Here is a 23,402-nt window from a genome sequence, read left to right on the forward strand (position 1 = left end):
AGTTTTGTAATCATGTGAAAATTCTTAAAAAGAACATATTTCTCATGTAATTGTACAATGAAATTAAAGAATGATTGTTTTGAATGAGGATAGTCCTACTGTTCTCAAAAATTTTAAGAGCACAATTAATTTTAAGCCTGTAATTGACAGTAACAGTAATAGCTTATTACGACATTCGCAGATGTTCAAAATTTCATGATATATTACAATACACACGCTTTATACAATATATCATTAACGCACGTAAGTTGTTTTCTAACCGTAAATTATCAATAATTTTGCTTGGTAAATATTACTTATGAAAGGCCAGTTTTTAAGATTTGGACTTTTATCGTGGAAAATGATTTTCAGTGACAGCCCTAAACTCAACTCCAGCTGGAGAATCTGTTTTTGGCCGAGTGAACGTTCTTCAGCCACAAGCAAGCCGACAGTTTCTTTATTGCCTTGCTCCACAGCCGTCACTGACTTCTGATTTGAGACTACTTGCTGGTGCTACAAATATAGGAAAACTTGATATAGTGTGGAGATCTAACCTTGGGGAACGGGGAAGGTTACAGACAAGTCAGTTGCAGAGGATGGTAAGAGTTTCTATAGTCTAACACATTTATCTTTGATTATTGATATTTGTGCCTTTTTTTAATTTTCTGTCATTAAGAAACATTGTTACTTCCTTCACTACAATGATATTGGAAATTCTTTCTTGGAATATGGTAATAAAAGGAATAAACTTAACCACTCATCTTATAGTTGAGATATTAACTTTCTGTTTGTTTATTTATTTGTGTTTATGTGGTCTCTATACAACAACCACTTTTTGGACATTATCATGACCTTAGTTTACATATATGGTGAGATACAAGGTTCTACTAATTGTAATTAGCTGTGAATTATAAATTCATACATTGATATAAAAAGAGAGGATCAGTAATTATCAGGTTTCTCTTACAAAAACAAGCTAATGCATATAAACACTAATAGATTTACAAGGGAACATTAAAATTTAGAATCTTGTGTTGAATACAATTATTTCTCTATTAACAAGTGATTTAGCTAATTCCTTAAGTATTTACATCAGTTGTATTGGAATCAAATTGTAGTCTATTGTAAATAAAAATTGTCCCTATTATCTGTGGACAGTGGTCTGCAGCCTTTTTATTACTTGTAATATTGTGAAAGTTTTCCCTTTTCTGTGTGTTGTAGTTGTGTACATTACTGCTTATTATGTTATGTTCTGGATTTAGTTTCACAAACATGTTTAGGTGCAGAATGTACACAGTATAGTTGGAAAGTATTTTACACACACACACACACACACACACACACACACACACACACACACACACACACACCTCTATATTCTCTTTGCCACCTACATTGTCTAGGTGTTCCAACTTGACTAGTGCTTTTCCACCCTGTATCACCATCTGATGCTCGTAAAACTTTTTCCTAAAGCCCCATAGTCTCTAATTATCTGATTGAGCTGTGCTCTTTCTCAGAAGAACCTGATGGCTTGATACCATGTTAAACATTCCTGAACTCTGTACCTACAACTCACTATGACTACTGCCTAACAACAGTACTTCAGTCTTCCTAATCTCCATCATTGTTCATAAGTTCTTAATCACTTTATGCATCTGCTCAAAATTTCGTACTGATACAATACCGTGAAGTTCTGAGTGAATAATGGAAGGAGAGACCCGCTTATTTTATAGACAAGGTATTGAGTGACTTGAATAGTGCACAAACCAGACTGAAATAGTTGCTAAGTTTTTGTGCAATCTCATTGCTTGGTGATAACAGTCTAACAGAAACACACACATGCATATACATCACTACTATGTTGTAGTCTGACTGGTGTGAGCAGTTCTTAGGTGAAGTGGATGAGAGGTACATAAAGGAAGTGAGGGGTAAAGGGAAAAAAGGTATTAGGTGGAAGAGAGAGTCAACAAGGAAAAAGGTTAGGAATATGGCACTGAGCTTGGTTCAAATGGCTCTGAGCACTATGGGACTTAACTGCTAAGGTCATCAGTCAAATATGGCACTGGCAAACCCACCATCATGCAGGGGAAATTTGAATGTAGCTCACAGTGAGTTAAGCAGATAAGTTGGGGAGGGGATGAGGGATAGGGAGGGAGAGTGTTGTGTGGGTCACATATATCTCTTCTTCTCCCACCACTTCACACTAACTAGCTGCAAAGAAGCACACCTTTCATCCCTTTATTATCCAATATCATCCCAAATGAAACATTTAACCAGATCCTATGTGAGGGTTTCAGTTACCATTAACTGTGCCTTGAAATGAAGAAAAGTCTCCCTAAAATCCTTCCCACCTGACTGAAATACCAATCCAATCTACAAAATATCATGATCTATCTTTGTATTACACTTGTCTCCAACCTCTTGCCACCTGGGTCACATGCAGTGGAAAATCCACATACAAGATGTGTCTTATTTATCTTCCCACTATCATCTATTCCAGTCCTGTCACAGGCTGTCCTCATCAGAGGCTGTGGAACATGTTATAGCCATCAATCCATCAATGTTGTACACCAACTGAACCCATCCAATTGAGTGCCACTGCCGAATTGTGACCATGAAAAAATTATCCACCCAAAGTATGCCACTGGCAACATATTCTACTTCAGTTTGCCTCATCTTCTGCAGTTTGCCTCATCTTCTGTCTTCCCCCCTTAGCCCCCCCTCCCCCACCTCTCCCCCCTACAACCCATCTCAATCACCGAGCCCTCCACATCATTGTGTAATATACACTTCTTCCCCTGTCTGTGCCAGGGTGGGTTCATTGGCACTTCATTCGTTTCTTTGTTCCTGTACTACCTCTCTTGCAAACCTCATCCTCCCTTACCTCCAGTCCTTTCTTTTCATCCTCTCTTCGTTCTGCTCTCACATGCTCTTCTCATCCGAGTTGAGCTGCTGTGCTAGGTTAATGCACAATTCTGTTTGGAAATGCTTTCAGCTCAACTGCTACTGCTGGTTGACTTTTTGTTTTAATCTCATAAATCTTTTTATATTTTTTCATTATTTGAACAGTAAACTGCAAATACGTATTCTTTCTGCCTGCCTTATCAGTAGTTATCATCCCCCAATTCTCTAAATTGTATTCTTGTGCAGTTCTTTCTCAGTTCCTTCCACTTATATCCAAGGCCTCAAATCTTCCCTTTCCTGTTCCCTGTTAGCTTTCTTCAAATACCTGACCTGCAGTACATTGACAGAGCCTCATTGGTTTTTCCATTGCATTCAGCCCTATCTAGCCCCCACCCCTAGTCCCACCACAGTTGAACAATTTACCACAGATATACAAAACAATCACTTTTTAATCCCCTGCAAAAATTCTAACATTTAACAATGGAAAATCCAGGATGGAATGTAAAAATATTATGAAAAGGATAGCTGCTGCTGATATAGTGGAGATGCTTTTGAGTTGCAGATAAGCACAACAAAAAGACTGTCACAAAGTAAGCTTTCAGCCAACAAGACATTTGTTGAAAACACACACACACACACACACACACACACACACACACACACACACACACACACACACACAGTCTCTGACAAAAGCCTTGTTGGCTCACAGATCTCCACTATACGGTGAGTAGCAACTGTCCTTCTCACAGTACTCTCATATTTAACATCAATGCTCAAAGCAAGTGTGGGGGGTTATGCTTGCTGTGTCTCTGGTATTTTGTATAAAGCCATATTTACTCCCCAGGTCATTCTAAATGACAAGCACCTCAGGAAGCGTAGCTTTCATTTGCTGGATATCAGTTAGCGGACTTGGGTTGCCTGAGCTGGGGACTGGTAAGCACCACCATTTCCATGTAACCATAAGCTCCAGGCATGCTATGGTAACTGCGGCACAGTGGTGAAGCATTCTGTGTGACAAAGAATCGGAATCTTGGTTTAACTGCCCGGATTGCTAGAATGGTATAGACTTCTATTAAAACCCTTGGGATTGAGATGGACCCATCAACCTTATCAACTCACAGTGCAGTGGATGCATCACTGATGCGTATCAGCATCCCGCCTAATAAGAGGGCTCATTTCACCAGACTTGACACGCGGATTATTCAAAATATTTCCATATATTGTAACATAACACATGTTACTAGACAGAATGTGTTTGTAATAGTTAAAAAGAAAGAGGGCAGTTTTGAGGAAGTTTCACTTTTCTACACTCAAAAGGTTTTAGAAGGCAATGTTGACTCTTTAAAATCTATAAAGCAATTGAATACTGTTAGTTGAAACCTTTAGTTCCCAACAAGCAACAAGCCTCCATGCAGCTATAAGGTTGCAATCAAAAAGTTTCCATTCGAAGGCCATACAGTCCAGAATTGGTGTGTCAATCAGGAAAAATCACCGTGAACACCAAGGCAACCATCCCACCAATGCAGCACATTGAAGATACCCTTTTGGTAAAACACTGTGTCCTGCTGCATGAAGAACCCTGCAACTGCCTGCTGCACATCTTTGACAGGGGTCATTGACACTGCGAGACCGTTTTCAAGGGACTTAATATTGGTAATTGCGTTAGGAGAGATCAGGACCTTAGGGCAGGTGCTCGATAGTCTTCCACTTGAGTTGGCATAACTTTTATGTTACAACATTTGTGATATTGGGTGTCTTGTGTAAAACTGCAGCCAGCACGGAACTTGGCACACCATTCCACAAAAGTGGTTTTTGACAGTCTGCCCCAAACGTAATTTTTATTTTCCAATTGCTGTCTGCCGGGGTTTGTCCTTTGGCGCCAAGAAAAGAGTAATAGTACATTTTGTAAACAGTGTCACCATAGTTCACATTCTCACATTTGCACTAATATGCCCACACAGTAGTTCCGCTATGTTACACATATGCTGCAACAATGTCTTCAAATGAAAACTTTGTGATCTTCCCATATAAACGCCTCAGGGAACATGCCATCGAAAGAGTTATATAATGCCTTGAACTACAGTAAAAAGTTGTCTTGTAGGGATGTTACAGGTATTCTCAAAGAGGAAGTAAAAGGAGAGTAGGCGCAAGAATGTGTCATGTGTCATTAATGTGTGAAGTATAATAAAATTGGTCACAACACTCAGAGAGCATATCAAGGCAGTTTTTATTTTCTTAAATGTGAGGCATGATATTCCCAACCTAGTGTGCTGTTTTAAATGCCACTGCTTTTAGTCATCACTTTATCATGGAAGGGAGAAGCCACTTGTGGCAAATGTGGTAAAGCCGCCCACAATGGTGTCATTTGTTAATTTCCTTTGAAATGCATTAACTAATCTAGTTATTACTCTGTCTGGAGTAGAGACTGTAGTAGATACCTTGAGGAAAGAAAGATAGAGGAGCTAGAAACAATTAAGAATATCCTGTATGGTGAGGCCAATAAGATCTATAAAACAATGCAACCCCTCACTGACACCACTTCATTTCCTTCAGCTCTTAAAAAGCCTATTCAGAAAACCAATGCCTCTACACAGACAGAAATTGCTAGTTTCAGCATTACTACCTGTATTTATTAGTGTAGGTGCTGTTATTACAAAGCCCAAGGCATCGCCCAGAGGACATCAGAAAATGTCAAAATTGCTGACATTGTAGAGCTTCTGGCACCTCAGTAGGCAGACTACACTAAACACACCAGCACTGCCACTACTGCTTCCACAAACATTCATTTGAAGTCTCCTCTGGCAAACAAAGCAAATAGGAAGTATCAACCGCAGTAGAAGACAGGCCATAAACCATTGGACCATGTAAATCTCATTTTATCTGACAATTCTAATGATTTGCCTTCAATATGAAATTTGTGTTGGGCAACCTTCTAGTCCCTGGTCTCAGCCTCCATTCATTGCAGGGTCCCTACACCAACAGAGAGACAGGGTGAAAGGAAAACCTCACTGATATCTGGGATCCCAGACTCAAACAGAATGTCTGTAGCTTCAGGATGCATGTGGAGAAACTGAAACTCCTAGTGCAGGACCATCTGCTGCACTTGCATTTATTTCAGTTGAAGTTCGTGTGGGTCAGAGGATCAGTATATGCCCACTTATTTACCACCACAAGAAGCGTTAGATTCTGAGGTTCTCACAGATCTTATAGACCAACTTCCTCAACCATTTCTTGTACTGAAAGACTTATTATGAGCCCCAACCTCTACTTCCCTCAGGGGTTGAATCTTAGAAACCATCATCATGTGTCTGGAACTGTACCTCCTTAGCACAGGCAATCCCATTCATTTCAACGTGCTACTGGATTATCCTTAACCGAAGACCTCTCTTTCTACTCCCCAGCCATCACAAATTACGTTCAGTGAGAAGTTGCTGATAACCTACATTCCAGTGACCACTCCCTGTGCTGGACCCACCTGCCAGAAAGAGCAATCCTTGAAAGGAAGCCACCCAGGTGGATGATCAGCAGAGTTAACTGGATGCTGTTCTGCCACCTGGCTGTGTTTGAACTAAGAGAGAATGTCGAAAAATGGGTATACTGAGCTAAAAGTGTGATCCACCATGCTTCTGACTATCTATCCTGTAACTTGACGTAGGTAGCTCAGCTATCCTGGTCAGATGTGCAGCTCTGCATTGGTTTAAGTGCTCCCCAGCAGCAGAAAACCTCACAGCCTTCGAGTAGTGAGAGCCGAAGCTCTGGAGAGCAAGAAAAGGTCATGGCACATTTTCCTGAATCCTACCATAGTTTCACTTGTTCTGTAAAAGTATGGGAATACATCAGGAGGATTTCTGGTAAAAGAAATCTGTTACTTGTAGCAGAGATGCTGAAGTAGTTGTGCCTCCAAACAACACCCAACACCCAGAGATATCGTCCAGACAATGGCAGAGCATTTTATACTGACTACTGCTACTGGCAGCCAGGATCCAGAGTTTCCCCAATACCATTTGACAACAGAAAAGGTTGAGTTGGGCTTCAGATCCATCAATTCTGAGTCATACAATTGCTCTTTCTCCATGTGGCAGCTGACTGCAGCACTGTTTGAGGCTTGTGGGTACTGCACACAGTCACAACCATCTTATACAGCATGTTGCGAAACTTTCAAATAGAATCACAGGAAATACACTTAGAATTTTTTTTTTTTTTTTTTTTTTTTTAATTTGATATGGTGGACAGAACAATTCTCCAGTTCAAGGAGGTAGGCAGTTTTGGTACCCTTCCTCAAATCAGGAAAGGACCAAACATGTCCCAGTAGTTACTAGAGTGTTGCTTTAATAAGCTATGAAGGAAAACCCTTAATATGAATGGTCAACCATCATCTGGCCTTGTTATTAGAAACCTAGCAACACCTTAGCCATTCTCAGTGTGTTCAGGAGATGTTGATCCTGCAAAAGGCAGGTATCCAGGAAGCTTTCCTATGTAAGCTTGCATTATATAGGAATATTTTGTTTTAAGTTTGTCTGCTGTACAATGCTACTTGGGGCACAGTATTCTAGGACAGCTCCACCAGTGACGCTTTCGTGGTCGTATCCCCACGTTCATTCAGTCCTCTTTATCAAAACTCTTTTTAGATACCTAGTTGGTGATGTACCGTCATATAATTTTAAGACACAGAATCGTGTTCCCCAGGGAAGAGTTTAAAGTGTTACCTTCTTTGCTGTAGTCATATGCAGTATAATGTCTATGGTAAGACATCTTTTGCAGTGGTCCTTATTAGTGGATGATTTTACGCTTTTCTGTTCCTCCTCCAGCACTGCAGCAACAAGTCACCAAATACAACTTACAGTGAAAAGTTGGACGAGATGATTGCCTAGACTGATTCGAAATTTTCTGCAGATAAGTGTGTCCATTCTCAACAAATTTCTAAATTACCTAGCTTGCATATGACGGGCACCAGTCTGCATTTTAAGAACTCGGTAAGGTTTCTGGACCTCATTTTTTATTCCAGACTGTTTTTGCTACCACACGTAAAGGACCTGAAGACAAGGGCCCGGAAAGCACTCAGTATCATAAGGAACCTTAGGCCACAGGGGCTTTTGTGTGATCATTGCTAGACTGTGTGTGCACAGTGTGTGTGTCCATGGGGCCTTCTTACCTAAAAATCATTGATGCTATCCACCATGAGAGGATCAGGCTGGCCACAGGTGCATGCAGGACCAGCCCCATACCCATTCTCTGTGCTGAGGCTGTGGAACTGCCTCTCACTGTGCAGAGGCAACTCCTCATGGTGCGTTAGCATAGAACATCCTCCCTCACTGTTCCCAATTTGTCAGTATACGATACTGTTGCTCATCCAGCTGTGGAATGTCTTTTATCGAAGCATACAGAAGCAACAAGGCTGTTTGGGATGAACATACAGCATTTTCTGGAGTTGCATTGTGTAGGGAAAGTACAAACCCAAATCCAGGGTTCAGGTCATCTGTTACCATGCTAGCTGCAAAGGCCAAGAGTAATCATATTTTTTGACATTTTAAATGATCACCCCAACTATGTAAGCTGTATTCACAGATGGATCTAAAAGAAAAGACACCATTAGTTGCTCTGTTGTTTTCCCCGATCATGTCCTCAAGATCAGATTGCCTCAAGAATTCACTGTGTTCAATACAGAATTATATGTGATCTTGAGGTCACTGGACCAAATGAGATTTGTTGCAACTGCTGAATTCCTCATCTGTCTTGGCACTCTGAGTGCCCATAACTATTTACAATACTTGTACCTGTCAGATAAAGTAGCTCAGAATATCAAAAACGTCCTCCTCACCTAGAAAGGCCTGAGGAAGGAGATATCTTCTTGCTGGGTACCAGTGCAGGTTGGTATTAAGGGAAACAAAATGGTGGATGTAGCTGCCAAGGAGGCATGTCACGATAATCAAATAGTTCAGTATGTGATCCCTCCCCATGCTCTCATCTCAATGTTGAGATACAAAATCATATGTAGATGGGAAATAGAGTGGCTGGAATTGACAAAAAATAAGCTGAGTGTAGTAAAGTAAATAATTCAGTCATGACATATCTCCTTCCAGCCACACAGTGGGCATGAGGTCTTTCAGTCGCCTTCACATAGGACAGAGCCCTATGACACATGATTTCTTTGTTCCGGCAGGAGGACCTTCCAATGTGTGCATGCTTGTGGCACATGGCTCACATTGCACCACATTATATCGACTAATATATATCAATGAAAATAATCAGTTTTTTTAAATATAATGTAATTGGACAGATAAAAAAATCTGCTTACCAAGCAGCAGCAGCAGGAGAAAACAAACATAAAGTTATTTAAATTTGCAAGCTTTTGGAGGCAGTGGCTCCTTCTTGCATAAAGGTTGAAGGGGAAGGAAGAGGGTTGAAGGAAAAGGACTAGTGATGTTTACGAATTGGAGAGAGTTCAGGAAAGTCATCCAGAACCTCAGGTCAGGGGAGACTTACCAGATGGGATGAGAAGGAAAGAAGACTGTTGGAGACTGCACCAGACGAGATTAAAAAACCTGAGAACTTAAAAGTTGAAATACGGTATGTGCGAGACGGAAATTACTGCCGAAACATAGTTCACGAGTTAATAAGAATGGAAAGCTGTAAGTGTAACTGGAAAAACATACACGGGGTGCAGCCGAAAGAACCCCCTTTTAAGGAAGTTGATAAAAACTAAACCAAATAAGGTAGGACATTTTTATTTCTACAAACACATGAAAACACAATATTAATTTGTTTCAAACAATATGTCACTCATTTGGCTGCCTCCATTGTTGATCTATTGGTTGAGCTGTTGCGTGAAATTGTTAATTACTCTACAGGTAATTTAGAGCATGATTCAACTTCTTTAGTTATCATTTCCTTGAGGGCCTCTATAGTTTGAAGGTAATGCTGGTACACCTTGGACCTGGGATAGACCTACAAAAAAAAGTCACAGTGTGTGAAGTGTGGTGAACGTAATGGTCCCCCAATATCACCACGCAAAGAAATGGCATGTCCAGGAAACATTTCCCTCTCCAATGCAAGTGATTGACATACTATGTATGCTATAGCACCATCTTGTTGGAACCACACATTCTCAAGGTCAAGATCATTAAACAGTTCACCTAGTTTCTGCCGTAGGAAGTCACAGAGCAGGGCACAGTACTGACTGCTGTTTACAGTAACAATCTCACAATTTTCTTCGAAGAAATACAGACCAATAACACCAGAATTAAAAACAGCACACCACACTGTTACTTTGGGAGTATGGAGTGGTCATTGATGGAGTTCCTGGGGGTGGTTTTCAGACCAGTACCTGCAAGTTTGCTTGATTAATGCACCTGACAAATGGAAATGTGCCTTGTATGAAAAAAATCACATCTTCTCGGTGAACATTCCCAAAACATATTTTGACACAGTGCTGTACTGACTTCGTAATCACTTCCACACAGTTCTTGAGTCAACACAATCATGTAGGGGTGCATTTTCTAATATTGATACAAGATTCTTCTCACACCTCTATCAGTTGATAGTGAGGGTAATGCATGCTTTCTTGCAGAATGTCAAGGAGATTGTTGAACTGAATATATCACTGCAGCAACGTTTTCCAGGCCTGTAGCCGCCATCAACCTAAGGATTTATATTTGAATGCAGAACCAGTCTCTTGAAAATTCAGAATCCATGAATAAATGGTTTCCTTATCAGGAACAGGACCCCGTCACCAGAGCGTGAAGTGAATGTGGAAGACACGTTGAGTAGTTAATGGCGATCCACCATTTTGAATAAACTGCTCAATGTCAAAAACACCTGACCATGACATGGCGTACACTGAAAATGGCACAAATGCACCTATTAAAGAGCACCCCTACCTCTCTACTCTATGGTTGCATGATGCATGATGCCTTTCAAATCAGGGCGTTCTTTCTGTCTCACCCTGTACTATCAAAGGGGCGGCCACCTGTCAAATGACACACTTTGTATACGAGCTGTTACGTACACACTGCTCAGCCTTTTACATTGGCATGGTTACCTCCAAGGTATCAGTTAGGATGAATGGGCATAGAGGTTGTATATTGGCAACACACAGTATCCTGTTGTAGTGTGTGCTCTACAACACGGCAGTCGTGACCTCGTTTCTTGTTTCACCATATGTGCCATCTGGATTCTTTCACCAGACTCTAGTTTCTCAGAATTCTGTAAGAGGGAACTGGTATTACAACATGTCCTTCATTCTCACTGCCCATCGCACCTTAATTCTTGTTAATTTGTTTAGTCTCAGCATTTCTTCACAGTAACTATTACTTTCTTTACTCCCTTTTAGTTTCCTGTATCTTTCATTTTCTGACCTGACTCCCCCACCCCCAATCACCTTTATCACATATAATCTCTTAGTTTACTGTTCTTATTAACTCATGTATGATGTTTTGGTAGTAATCTCTTTCTTGATTACTAACCTACCTTCCACCTTTAAGCTCTCATGTTTTCAAATCTTGTACTGTGTAGACACCAACAATCAATCTTTCCTTCCCACCCTGTCCAGTTAGTCTCCCTTGGCACAGGGTTCTGGGTGATTTTCCAAACTGTACCCATTTCCTAAACCTTCCCAGCCATTTTCCTTCGCCCCTCTCCCTTCCCCTTCAACTCTTCTAACAGGAGAGTGAGCCACTGTCTCTGAAAGCTCGCAAATTTAAATACCGTTAAATGTGTGTTCTCCTTCTGTTGCTTGGTGAGTAGATTTTTTTTTTGCCTATGTGTTATAATTGCTTGGTTTAGAAAATCTGAGCAATTTTATGCCATGTTAAAGGATGTTGGATAGTTAATTGTGTGGTGATTAGGTGTGAGGTTGGGAGTGTATGGGTGTGATTATTTAAGACTGACTTTTACTTTTTGTGTGAAATTGTAGATATTTTCACCACATTTGTTCTTATTAATTTTCATAAAAGTGCTGCCCCCTTCCTCTCCCCCCCCCCTACACACACACACACACACACACACACACACACACACACACACACACACACATATTCAAAAACATAATTCGCATGTAACATTACTGTCATAATTTGTTTAGCTTGTCCTTGCTGCCCTGCTGTGGCCCTCACATTTCATGTCCTATAAAACATCAAATACTCTTCCAAACAAAATACTGGCTCCCACACCCATAAAAGCTTGTGTCAGTTCCTAAAAAATATCAAACACTCTTCCATGCAAAATACTGTCATCAGCATATCTTTTATTGTATGTGTTTTGTTTTACTCATTTAAAACAACAGCAGTTGCATTTGTGTCATACTTCTGCTTACACCTAGAAGTGCTGTGCACCTGCACATTTTCCACCTATTTCTGCATTTAGCACATGTTGACTTGCAGAATTTCACATTTCATGACATAAAACACTACAAAAATATTGTGCCAGTGGTGTTTGTTTTTTATCCTGGCTAAACATATGTGAAAACCTGATTTGTTCAGAAGTCTCACTCTTCTCAAAAGGCATCATCTCCAGGTCTAAACCTAACTTTATCCATATTTGAATAGTCAAGAACCTCCTGTCCTTCACTCTTCTTCTAATCAGAAACATTGCTTTGCCATCCACACTGAACACCTCAACCAATCCAAAGCATATGTTGAAACATCTCTTATTCAGTTCCATTCTCACTCCAACCATAATTCTTCCACCCAGCCATCCTTTATTGTCTTCCAAAAATTCCTTACTTCCAACGTGGCTTTTCCTTTCCTCTCCAAACACCATTCTAGTAAGTCCAGCATCATAAATATGGAGTGGTCTTCATATTATTATTATTATTATTATTATTATTATTATTATTATTATTAATGTCGTTGTCATTCTCATTGAGAAGTTCCCCACAGTGACTGCATGGGTAATATGTTTCCACCAGCTTTCTGACTCCTCCACTTACAAGCCATATCACTGTTATCTCTTCCAAAATATCCACCATAAAACTAAGTCATCCCAACAATCTGTTACCTCAGATTGTGGACTTCTGTACAAACATTGTGTACCTGCTTAAAGAGCTCCACTAAACCCAATACCACACACAAAGAGCCACATAATCCAATTATCGAGTCTCTGTTCCTGCATCTACAGCATTAATCACTTCCTCCTCCACATTCCCACAGTTCCTGCAGTATCACCACCAAATTGCTTGCTTATCAGTGCATGAGGTGCAATTTTCTTTTTCGCAAATAGTCTCACAAAATATTCGAAACTTCTGTATTTTCTTAAGCAATTTTTCTGAAGTCTTATACAATTTTCACATTGTTGACACCACGATATTGTGACTGCTAAGAACGCTTCTTCCAGAAATTTGTTTTATCCAGTGGATCATAGCACCACAAGTGGAAAATGTGTAACTGTGGAGTTTTTCTTTCATCATTAGAGACTGCCAGATTCACTACAGCCAGATGCACTAGAAGTCATGTCAGATAAGTAAGGAGCATGAGAAACTACTTCAAAGTTGTATTTATATGGAAACTCCTATGTTGCATTTGCCTTATGTGCTGTGCATTGGCTTGGTGAAAAAGTACATGTGCAGCCTTTTCTAGCTGTTTCTGTCACTATGCTGGAAGGAGCTTGTTCTTAAAAACATCTTACTCGTTTGCACCTGTCACCACTGTGCCCTTTTCAACACAGAGAGCAAATATTACATTATTGCTATTCAAGACTGGCCCTTGGCTGCAATTTTTTGGTGAAAGTGAGTCCATGTGCTTAGACTGAACTGACTGGTGCTTTGTTCAGGATTGAAAAATTGTGTCCACTTCGCATACATTGTCACAGTTGTTGAAAAGAAAATCCCATCCACGCCACCATCTTGTGTCATCATTGCTCAGCAATTTACCATGCACGTAACCTTTAAGTCATCTGTCAGCATTTTTGCCACCCACCTGGAGAACACTTTCCATATTTTCAAGTATCGTGCAGGATTGTGTTTATATATCCCGCAGAAATTCCAACTTCGTAGGCAATACATTCCACAAACAATCAGCTCTCCGCCAAAACAGCTTTCTCCACTCATTTGACCAAGTTGTTAGTGTGGCTGTTTTGAAGCTAAGAGTTTTTTGGTTTGTTATCACACAACATTCAGCCTTTTTCGAACTGCCACATCCGTGAACACACTTTCTTCACATTCATGGCAGCACCACCACATATCTCACTGAGATGCTAATGAATTTCAGTTGAAGCCACATCACACAAGTTGAGAAAGTGAGTGATGCTGTTCTCATAATGAAAATGTCACCATTTTGTGTGTCAAAATCTCTCCTCACTCTCCATACAGCTGCTGGAGTTCTGTGTGCCGTACAGTACTGCTATCCACATCAAACATGCACAAACTGTGTCCACATGTCTTAAGACAAGCTATGTGTTTCTATCTGCTCATAGTCCTCAGGGGGGAAAGAAATTTGAGACCTGAACTTAAAGCGCATCTTGTAAATGTTGTGTCCCAATACATAATCCCTACATAATCCCCCATGCCCACCACCTTGTTGCCATGGAACACTACCTTATAGAATGCTACCTTTCCTAGAATCTTCCTGACTGTGTGTGGTTGGCCAACCTCATTCTGAGCCATAATTACATCTCATTTAAGTGCAAAACCTACAAACAAATCTGTTCAACTGCCACTCTTAAGTCAGTGTGCTACCTTCCTGGGTGTTTATCTTCACCTATGTGATGGTACAGTACATAATTTTATCAATGTCAAACACACCAATCACCAACAGTATCTCTATTTGACAGCTGTCCTCAGTTCACATTAAAAATATCTTTCTCTACATTTAAATAATTCATGGGTGTCATGTTAAATGTGAGAATTCACTAGAAAATGGTGATATGACACTGCATCAGGATATCATGGCAGCAAGTTGTAAACATCCAGCGGTTTGCCCAGAATTTCATGGAAGTTTTAAATTTTACATCTAGCAAATATATGATGAAGAATTGATGCAGTCTATCCAAAGGTCCAATACGTGGAAGAAGAGTGAAATTACTGAGCACTGATGGCTTTATTAAGTTGCAGAGACAAGGGCAATATTCTAAAATTTGTTAAAATTGTGCTTCTTATTAATAATGCTGCTGCAAATTACATGAATAGCAGAGTGAGCATAGCACTCATACGACAGAGAATTTTTATATTCTGTCTTTGTCAACATGTGAGTATATTATCTGCATTTAGAAGTGGCAGCAAGACTGTCTTCATTGTCTTAGGACTGCGTGATTGGTGTGACAAAGATCAGAGTGAACTGGCTGGAAAGATTGACCAACTATTGATATAGTCTTGCCGTGTGTTGGCAAGAGCCACAAAACTGAAGAGTGGCATTCCACCTTTGGAGGGGACAGCCCTCCTTAACTGAAGAGTGGACATGGGTACAGTGGTACTCAAAGTGGATGAACATAATGGTACTGTGCTCACTGTGGGAGGACTATTATCAATAAGATAAATATTTTGGTATGTGATCAACATATCGCAAGATTGAAAAGTGATGAGAAAAACAGAACAACTTCTGTCTGGCAGTTCTCTACAAAAGAACGTCATTAAGACATTTGAGACCAACAGTGGTACTCAAAGTGGATGAACATAATGGTACTGTGCTCACTGTGGGAGGACTATTATCAATAAGATAAATATTTTGGTATGTGATCAACATATCGCAAGATTGAAAAGTGATGAGAAAAACAGAACAACTTCTGTCTGGCAGTTCTCTACAAAAGAACGTCATTAAGACATTTGAGACCAAATAGTTTAGTTCCATCTAGACTAGGCCAAGATCCACAAAGATGATGCAGCTCTACATCCTATTGTGACCAGTTCTGAAGTCTTCAATCAGTCCCATTGTAGGCTAGTGTCCACATCATGTTTGAAATTATACTTATTTTGTCAGCAGATGTAAGTCACTTTAGCTGGAAAGTTTCACTTCTTACAAATGTGCCTCTGGTGGGCTCACTACATTTCATCTTCAATAGCTTTGGAGCTAATTACAGTGTCGTTAGAGCAAAGTCTCCCTGGCGTACATTTTATTTAAAAGAGAGCTTTTCAAAAAGTCTGACTGTCACCATGAGGATTCCTTTGTCCTGCCTGGTGGCCAAGCTTTTTATGGAATTTATGTGGGGCATGCCCTCACCTCATCTATTTTAAACCAACCGTATATTGGTGATACATTGACGACACTTTCATAATTTGACATCACCATTTGAGCTGTCTCTGAGAGCTCCTTAAACATCTGAACTCCATAAGTGAAAACATAAAATTTACTACGGAGAGGGAGAGAGAAGATTGAGTGCCACTTTTAGATGTTTTTGTGCAACATAAAAGTGATGGCACATTTCAACATTCCATGTTTTAAAAGCCCACTCATACAGACCTGTATTTACAAGCTACTAGTTTCCACTGTCCGGTTCAGTGGGCATCGTGAAGTCCTTAATCCACCGAGCCCAAACGGTCTCAAATTCCGATAATCTGCTAGCAGAACTGGAACACCTACAAACAGAACAAGAGGGAGGATGAGGCCTTCAGAATGACTGCTTGTCTATTGTATACTGGAAATGCATCTGCAAAAATAGGCAGAATTTTAAGACGACAAAAAGTTAAAGTGATCTTTCATCCTCCTCCCAAAATCTCTCACTTTTGGGATCTGTCAAAGATGACTTAGAATTGCGCAAGGCAGCTGTTCACAGGATTCCATGTAAATGCAGCAAATCTTATGTATGGCAAATGATGCACACTGTTCAGTATCACATTGTGGAAAAACAGTGTCATACCCACCTCCTCCAAGCCAATAAACCCACTATCACCAAACACTAAATTTCTACTGGTGATTTGATGAGTTACAATGAAACAAGGATTGTGGCTCATCATCAGTGAATAAGTGGTAACATGACTGGGTCCCTTATAAATCAGCAAGGCGGCTTCCAATGCCAACTGGGTACACGCCACACATGCCGAGAAGGTCTTGAATGTGGGATCTCAGTGCATTTTCATCAGTATCCACCTATAAATATTTTGAATCATCAAACTGCATCTCAGTGTGTAAATTATGATACTAAATATGGATGGGTGCAACTTATTTACTGTTAAATTCTTAGAATCTTTTGAAATAACAATAGATATTATATACTGGTTTGTGTGAAGTTTGTGCAACTGTTTTCCCTCTCTCAGATGCACAGAGGCTTTTAGTTACTGAGAGTGAAATTTCCTGAATGTACTGCTTAGGTTAGATAACTGTAATATGTATATATAAAGCATAATATGACATAAAGTATAAAGGAGCTCAGAGAAGTGAAAGAATGAAATGATAACTACAGAGAAAAGCACTAACGGGATTGTCAGGCTCAACATCTTCAACCATCAGAGAGATCACTATTTACACTGCTGTATATTTTTCAGTTCATAAGAAAATATTAAGCAATTTTGGATGTAATTATTTGGACACTGTGCACCAATCTTATTGGAAACAGTAAAGCCACCACATGACCCCATTCTTTGCTGACTTGAGATAGAAATTCCTTTATATCATCATAATTCAGTTCACTGATGTCCATATCAAATGTCACAGCATTATTGTTTTTTAGCTAAAAAATTTTGTGAATGTTTGCCCTCACATTTGACTGAGTCACTAACTGATAGCATTAAAGTAACAGATCACTTGTGTAGTGTTCTGTAGATAATCTGCTGACACTGGACCATTATGTTTCATTGTGTTTTACGTGTTCGATGATGTATGTATTAGAAAAGTTTTTTTTTTTTTTTTTTTTTTTTTTTTTTTTTTTTTTTTTTTTTTTTTTTTTTTTTTTCAGGCACCAGATTATGGTGACATACGTTTGTCTGTGCAAGAACTCCCAAATATTGTGGTTTTAGAAGAAGCCTTCACGATTGTGTGCAGGATAATCAACACATGGTATGTGAAATATTAAGTAAATATTCATTTGGTCAAGTGCCGATGGCATTTTTTATCCAAATGTATTCCACATATTGGATAAGAGTGATAGTGATCCACCTGTAAATAATTTAGGGGTAAAGGAGGTCACCAAATAGCAGAGCCACACTCCTCCCCTTCTTTCTGCCCATTCCTTACAAATGTGCCATTACCTGCTCCCCTTTTGCCTGAGGGCCTTCCTGAAATTTAAGGTAGCTCCGAATCGCGCAATGAAAGGTGCAGATGATATGGAATAAAACAAACAGCACTTGAATTGGATGTTTTAGACCCCTTATCAAGCACCATGACTTGGCAACTCTGCAAACTAGGAAGTTGCCATTTAGAGTTGTCGCCAGTCTAATGATATGCTTCATTCATGTTGCACTGAAAACTATTAGATCTGGTCTAATTTCCTGTGAACTCTTTCTGTAGTGCCTCTGCATTCCTTGAAGGAGATCGTGCTTTCTAGCTTATTTGGTATTCTCCTCACTTACATTGCTTATTGTCATATCATCTTCCAGTTCTGACTTTTTTACTTCCCTCTTCAGTACAACCCCCCCCCCCCCCCCCCCACAAAAAAAATCCCCCCCCCCCATCCCCCCAGCATCTTCTGATGAAACCTTTCAACTACTTCTTTCCTTTTTTCCAAGTTACTACCATTTCTTACTAACATTTTTTTCTTTCTTTTCCATAGTTTTGCACCTTCTTCACATTTTTGAGGGACCCCTTACTATTTTGTTGCTTATTCGTAAGTAACACATTCTTAGGTCTCTCTTTGTATAATTAGTAGGCCAGCATCCTCCTTTTAGAGCTTTTGAAAGAAGTAGATGAACATTCCAGTTAACTTCCTGCAAGTTATGCTTCTAATATCTACAGAAAATTATTTTTATTTATTTCTTCACAGTTGTTTCTATGTTTTTTTTTTTTTTTACACAAGGAACTATATCTCTCTCTTATCAATGCCTGTTTTTAACAGATTGCAATCATTTTCTTGGAATTATTTTGTCAGTTGTTTTCATTATTTGCAGCAATGACTTAATATTCAGTAAGAAAATTGCATGCTACCACTTCATGAAGAAATTGTATGCCATTTTAATTTTATTCTTGATTTTTAATTGCTCGTTGTGAGACACGATTCAGTTATTGCTGAACAAATAAATTTATTGTGTTGTTTTGTAGAGACACTCCAGTTTCTGCAAATTTTAAGCAAGTGACCCCTTATCAGTTGAATCATTTATTGATGACACAACAGCCAAATAAAGCTTGGGAGAAAAACATAGTACCAGTTGGTAGCAGTCATATACACACACATAAGAAGTTCATAATCTAGAGCCCCTTTGTCAGGCAAAAGGACAGCTTTACAGAAAACAAATTGTGTAAAGATTAGGTGATAAAGTCGTGGGTTTCAAGTTGGTAGCCACACAAACAGGACATGGTCAATTAATACTCCTCTTGTAACAAAATGCTATCAAAATTTACAGTTTGAAGATTTATAGCTGGCAGTTGACATGTTCAGTGGAAAGAAGTACTGGGAGTAGAGATGTGGATAAAAAAAGGACGTAGTCATAAAAACAATGAAACCACATGTGGGAATCAGTAATATGTTGCCCGCTCAGTTTAATGATGTTTGGTGTAGGTCAAATTTCTACCTTAACCTACAGCTGCAATTAATTATAATACTGTATTCAAGAAATAATGTGATTGTATCCTCTGTGTAGGTTTAAAAATAAAAAAAATAATTAAAAAAAAAACAGCGATAGACCATAAGCGTCAGCAAAGACATTAATTATGAATGTGCGGTAAGGCACAGACAAATGGGAGAAAAAATCATTCATTTTTCTTTGTTTATGATTTTGTTTTTTCTCTCTTGTATGTATGAAGGATGGTTAAGGTGTAGTGCTTAAAGTATGAAGTATTAAGAGTGTTATGTATGGATGTGTGAATAAGAGAAGACTTAACAACAGTATTAAGTATTTTTATTCAAGTGAACTGTGGTCCAGTAAGGAGGATTTTCTTCATTTTTTGTCATGCACTGGTGTTCTTGAAGTGAGCTGCCTGCATCTACAATTGTAATGTAAGAGAGGAAGCCCGAATAGCCTAAATTCAGACAAGCAGAACATGTGAGTAGGGTTTGTTAACTATTGATGTAGTAAGAAATTTCTATGACACTGTTATTAGTCATAAAAACTAATTGTTTGTATTTTCTGTTTGCATGAACTACAATGGGGAGCATGTAAAGCAAAAAGGCAAAAAGTGAGGAGAAAATTTTGGAAAGGAATAAGAATTAGACACAGCTTATGTAAAATTTCCCATAGTAAGCTGTTTATTTCGGCGCAGCATGGTTGCGCCTCTTTTGATGTAGACAGAAACCTTTTCCCCATTATTCCCTTCCTTGAATTTTGTGGTGGAAAATTTACAGGAGTTTCTCAGTGCGATATGCTTTGTCAGTAAAACATAAATAATTGACACACACTAGTTTGCTCGTCATAATAGGCTTTGATATCATGTAAATTATAATTAACAAGTGTAATAATTAGCATATGAAATTTTAACACTTTGTGTGATATTTTTATTTTTACATACTCATACAACATGGCAGAAAAATATATGTCCATTGATGATAGCAATAGTGAAAAACGCAATCAGCCAAGATGGTGTAGAATTGCGCAATTGGACAATGAAAGTTGAGGTGCAGAAGATTTAAGTAGGTCAGAGATGAGTGTCACAGGCGTGACAAATGATAGTGACACTCCACAGCAGAATAACATTCATGACACAATGTTTACAATTGATGAGACAATGTCACACATCTCCCAGAGTGATGTACTGTTCATGAATCAAACATTGGAGAGGAATACATGTTGCAAACACCACTTGTTTACAACACAAACATTAACTTGGAAAGCTGACAGCAACCACAGTAATACAAATGAGGCACTGTTGTGGCAGGTATTATCTAACATAAACATGAAATTTGATAATATGAACACCAATCTCAGTAATATGAAACACAATATGAACACTAATTTCAGTTATGTGAAACAAGATATAAGTACCAAATTAATAATTTGACACACAATCTGAACACCATCACACATCATCTAAATACAATGAAACAAGAACAAAAATGAGTAGTCAAGGATTTGCAAGATACGGTCTCACAGAAATTCAATGACTTAGCCAAAAATTTTCACACTGAAATCAATGAAAAATTGAATGATATGAAAAAACAAGTAAAGCATCAAGTGCTTTCCGAAGTTAACAGTAACATTATGGAGTTAAAACAGCAGATAGATTCTTTTAATGACCATCATGATCTAGTAGAGCAACAGATAAAGAAAATCACAGATGCGAACACTTTTATTGAAGCCATACAAGACCAGTTGTGTTAAACAGTAAAAATGGAAAACGCTGCCATTAACAAACAAAATAAACACCATGAAGGTGTACCTCTGTCTGTAGAAGAGCTTACTTTAAGGGTAGCAATGTTAGAAGTTGACTCAGCATGTTTAACAAGGAGAGAAAGAAAATGAGTGAAAATCTGAGGGATATCATTTGTCAAGCTGAAGTAGGGATGTTAGATAAGAGTAATATCATTGCAAAGAAGTTAGTAACAGATTGTAAGTTATACATAGATGTAGTAGAAAAGGCTAGTGAGAAAAAAGAAAATGAAATACTGAACAAGGTAAACATTAATGTAAGTCATGGAATGTAGGCTGCGCAATCTTTTAGAAGAAAATATTACTGGATCTAGAAACATGCACGTAAATAATACGCAGGCTACAGAGAACAAACCACAATCTGTTTGTATTTATCCACAAACTGTCACAAGTCCCACAGCAACTACGAGTGACAGTTGAGGAGCACAAAATATTAACATACCCACAACGCCAATACCTGAGCAATTACCAACCGGAATTACATGTAACTTCAATAACAACATAAATACAACTGAAAATTCCACTATTTCTGCAGACGAAAATTTGCTGAGACATTGACAGTTTCCTACATTCACTACCGAAGGTAAAAGAATGAATCCAGTAGTAGTTATCAGTGCTTTTCATCATGCATTTCCATGCAACTGGACGGAAGCACACAAAATTGGATTTGTCATGGTATATATGCAAGGTGACATTCTTTTATGGGCAAGTGAAGTGGTTGAACGTTGCAGGACTTATATCCAATTGGAATGAGCTTCCCTTGACAAACACTGGTCTGAGGCTGTGCAAGAAAGACTTAGATGTGTAGTTTTCAACCCCGCGCCATTCAATGGCAAATACGGTAGCCTATGTGTCTACTTTGAAAAATAGCTGAACAAGACATGCTACTGGACGAACAAAATGTCACAGGTAGACGTGTTAACAATTTTGAAAAGTCATTTACCATTGCACATTAGAGAAAAATTAGTCACAATGCCAGAGCATGACACTGAATGCTTTCTGTCAGTGCTAGATTCTGTTGACTTAATCTATGAGAAAAGACCTGTACCCATGAGAACAACAAAAAATCAGGCACAACAACAACATAATTATGTAAATCATTCAGTAAAGTGTGATCTAAACACACAGCAAGGATGGTACACACAACGTTTGGACTGAACATTAGCGCAGGAATGTTTGTATCTGCATTGGACAAGGTTTTGGGACCAGAATTGCTTAGCAAAGTCAATTTTTATGTAGACAACGTGCTAATAGCCACACCCACTTGGTGAGAACATATCAGGCTAATTGAACATGTGCTTAAATAATTTGCAGATTACGTAGTAACAGCCAATTTAAAAAAGTCTAGCTTTGGTAGGGAGCAAGTCAGATTCTTAGAACATGTGTCTGAACAATGTGTCTTACCGGATCTGAAAAAACTTCATGCCATACGCAACTGTCCAGTTCCAAGGAATAAAAAACAACTAAAAGCTTTTTTAGAACTAGCATCCTTTTTTTCCAGTAGCAACTGATGAATAATGATGCATTACTCAACTTGTTAAAAAAAAGCCTTGGTTATGGGATGATAAGTGTCGGGCATTAGTCAATGCAAACTTCCTTAGCCATCCTGGCATGTCCAAGGATTTTTGTCTATGCACAGGTGCCTTATCTCAGGGGCTGGGGCCATGATTGTTCCAGATGCAGAAGAAGAAGAAGAAGAAGAAGAAGAAGAAGAAGAAGAAGATGAAGAAGAAGTACCCAAGGTTATCAGTTATGCTAGCCCACATTATCAGTAACAGAAAGATCTTTCTCTGTGTCAGAATTGGAAAGTTTAGCTGCAATATGGGCATTTAAAAAGTTCGGGTTATTTTTTTTTTTTTTTTTTTTTTGCGTAAGAATACCATAGTTTACTGTGACCATCAGTCACTATCATTTCTTTTAACATGCAAACTATTGCACTGTAGATTAGCTAGGTAGTGTCTATATTTACAAGAATTCAATTTCGAGATCATTTATATTACAGGAACTCAGAATGTTATTGCAGATGCCTTGTCTGGGTTACCACAAGGTTTAGAGGAATTTAGTGACTTACCAGAGCAAGATGCAGAAATCAAAATGTTATTAATGCAAGGTACAGCAAAACAGTCTGATTCCCATACGT

The 23,402-nt window shown here is 38.9% G+C and overlaps 1 protein-coding gene across 3 annotated transcripts in view; it reads left to right on the forward strand.

Moving 5' to 3' along the window:
- Positions 1 to 23,402, forward strand: part of LOC126272781 (trafficking protein particle complex subunit 13) — a 200,592-nt gene that overhangs the window by 142,587 nt on the left and 34,603 nt on the right. For all 3 annotated transcript variants that reach the window (XM_049975925.1, XM_049975926.1, XM_049975927.1), the window contains exons 7-8: positions 352 to 578; positions 17,704 to 17,804. In XM_049975925.1, coding sequence (XP_049831882.1) covers positions 352 to 578; positions 17,704 to 17,804 — 328 coding nt within the window. The remainder of the gene's footprint in view (positions 1 to 351; positions 579 to 17,703; positions 17,805 to 23,402) is intronic.

Source organism: Schistocerca gregaria, chromosome 5, assembly GCF_023897955.1.
Source record: "Schistocerca gregaria isolate iqSchGreg1 chromosome 5, iqSchGreg1.2, whole genome shotgun sequence".
NCBI classification, from domain to species: domain Eukaryota; kingdom Metazoa; phylum Arthropoda; class Insecta; order Orthoptera; family Acrididae; genus Schistocerca; species Schistocerca gregaria.